The following is a 1,912-nucleotide window of genomic DNA, read 5'->3' as shown; positions in this document are numbered from 1 at the left end:
GTGAATGACCCGTGTTTCCCGTAAAAAGCTGAAAAAACCACGGGCCACCATGAGACAGACCGTGCTCTGTCGCCGGGGTCAGAAAGAAAACGTAAAAGGCAAAGCAAGCCCACGTTCTGATTTGCTTCTAGAAGAATCCCTTGTAACTTGGACTCACTTTCTACTTGCCCATTTCTCCCCAGCATCGCACTGCTGCCCACCCCCCGCACCCCCCCCCCCGCCCTGCTCAATGCCACCCACTCGTGCTCGGTCTCACACGCACACGCCCCCCCCCCCCAGTACTGACTCACACACACCCCTGCACGCGTTGACACGCGTCGACATGCATGTGCGCCCCACTGCTGCCACAGGCACCCCCATGGTCACACCCACTCGCACCACTGCCACCCCCCACCCGCAAACACACCCCCAAAGTCCGCACTTTTCTTCTACAAAGCAGCAGGGCTCCCGTGGGCCATGCGCTCTCCCGGAGCGGCCACACGGCGAGAACACGGTTGGCTGAAGTGGACACCGGACGATCTCAACGTGGCCAAAGCGACTGGGCCTTCAAAATACCCATCCAGTGACGAGAAGGACCACCGGGGCCCCGATGCTGTTAGGCTCTGAGGAGGCACGGGGATTAACGCTGGAGGGAGTTCTGAACCAGCGTCCGCAGGGAGAGAGGACGCCACGCCACGGGAAGAGGGCAAGAATCCCTTCCCTGTGGGTTCACTTACAGAAAAATCCTGCTCCGAAAGTATCAAAAAGGTGTGAAAAGGAGGCAAGAGGAAGTGTTTAATGACGGCGGTGGTTTCCTGGCGTTGCGGGGGAGTCCCCGAGGGTCCCCTGACCACGGGAGCAGAGCTCGGGCTCGCACCGGCTGCCCCCGAGGCCTCCCGGAGTAGCAGGTCTGCCCTGGGGAACGGGGGTCGGGGTTAGGGTTAGGCGGGGGGGGGGGGGGGGGGGGCGGCCACTCAACCTGCGGGCCGGGTCGGCTGTGCCACGCGGGGTGGGGACCAGCTGGCAGCTTCCACTCCGTGGAGGGGGGTGGCTCGTCTCTGAAGGACGGTGTGGGGACCCACCCGCTAACGGGCAGCGTGTGGAGGTTGTCGGAAACGTTTTTTTTGCATCAGCTTCGGAGACAAAGTCAACGTCTTAAGTGTACACGAGCCGCTTGCCTTTCGAGGGAGCCCTTGTGCTCTGGTTTGATTTTGTGCCCACTGTGTACAAAATCTATGGCTATCGAGTTAGAGTTAAAACTACCTGCCGAGAGGGTCTGGGCGGAGGACTACGTCTGCAGTCTGGAGAGCTATCCGCTGCCTACAAGGGGACGGGTCGGCACAGCGCGGCCGCCGGCAGGGGGCGGAGCGCGGCGGGCCGTCGGAGGAGGCGCGCTGTCCCCTCCGCGTACCGGGCACGGGCGTCGCGGCACTACCTGGAAACCATGGAGCCGCAGTGAGACTGGCTGGAGGACGTGGTGGCGGCGCTCAGCTGCGAGAACCCGCTGTGGCTGGACTCCAGGCTGGTCATGGAGCCCCTGCGAGCGGCACAGGGAGGGACAAGGCATCAGGACCCCGCGGCGGGCCACCCCGCCCCCACCGCCCCCGCACATGGAGGACGTCGCGCGCCAGCCACCCCGCTCGGCCCCCGAGGCCACGGCCACCCGTACGCGACACCCGGCGGCCCCGGTGGGAGGGGAGCCCGTACCGGAAGTCCTCGGACCCGATCACCTCGGTGTAGTACATCACTTTGCACTTGTGGGACGACACCTGCAGCGAGGCCAGCACGTCGTCCACCCGGGGCAGGTTGGTGGCGGCACACGCCGGCATGCTGTGGAACTTCCACTGCAGGATGTAGAAGCCCGGCCACCGCGTCACGTGCGAGCCCTGGAACAAGTCGGGCGTTGCCGGCTGAGAGCTCACTTCAGAGCCCC

General features: G+C 64.5%; 1 protein-coding gene across 2 annotated transcripts in view; it reads right to left on the bottom strand.

The window, feature by feature from the left end:
- Nucleotides 1-750: 750 nt before the first annotated feature.
- The window catches only part of SEC14L1 (SEC14 like lipid binding 1), a 52,516-nt gene continuing 51,354 nt past the window's right edge, over nt 751-1,912 (bottom strand). For both annotated transcript variants that reach the window (XM_040456526.1, XM_040456527.1), the window contains exons 16-17: nt 1,687-1,865; nt 751-1,516 (exon numbers count right to left, since the gene is read on the bottom strand). In XM_040456526.1, the coding sequence (XP_040312460.1) occupies nt 1,411-1,516; nt 1,687-1,865 (285 nt within the window). In that variant the 3' untranslated portion in view covers nt 751-1,410. The remainder of the gene's footprint in view (nt 1,517-1,686; nt 1,866-1,912) is intronic.

The sequence above is a fragment of the Herpailurus yagouaroundi genome, unplaced genomic scaffold, assembly GCF_014898765.1.
Source record: "Herpailurus yagouaroundi ecotype Mexico unplaced genomic scaffold, PumYag 217, whole genome shotgun sequence".
Lineage (NCBI taxonomy): Eukaryota > Metazoa > Chordata > Mammalia > Carnivora > Felidae > Herpailurus > Herpailurus yagouaroundi.
The sequence above is the reverse complement of the archived record's forward strand: the minus strand, read 5'-3'. Positions and strand labels throughout refer to the sequence as shown.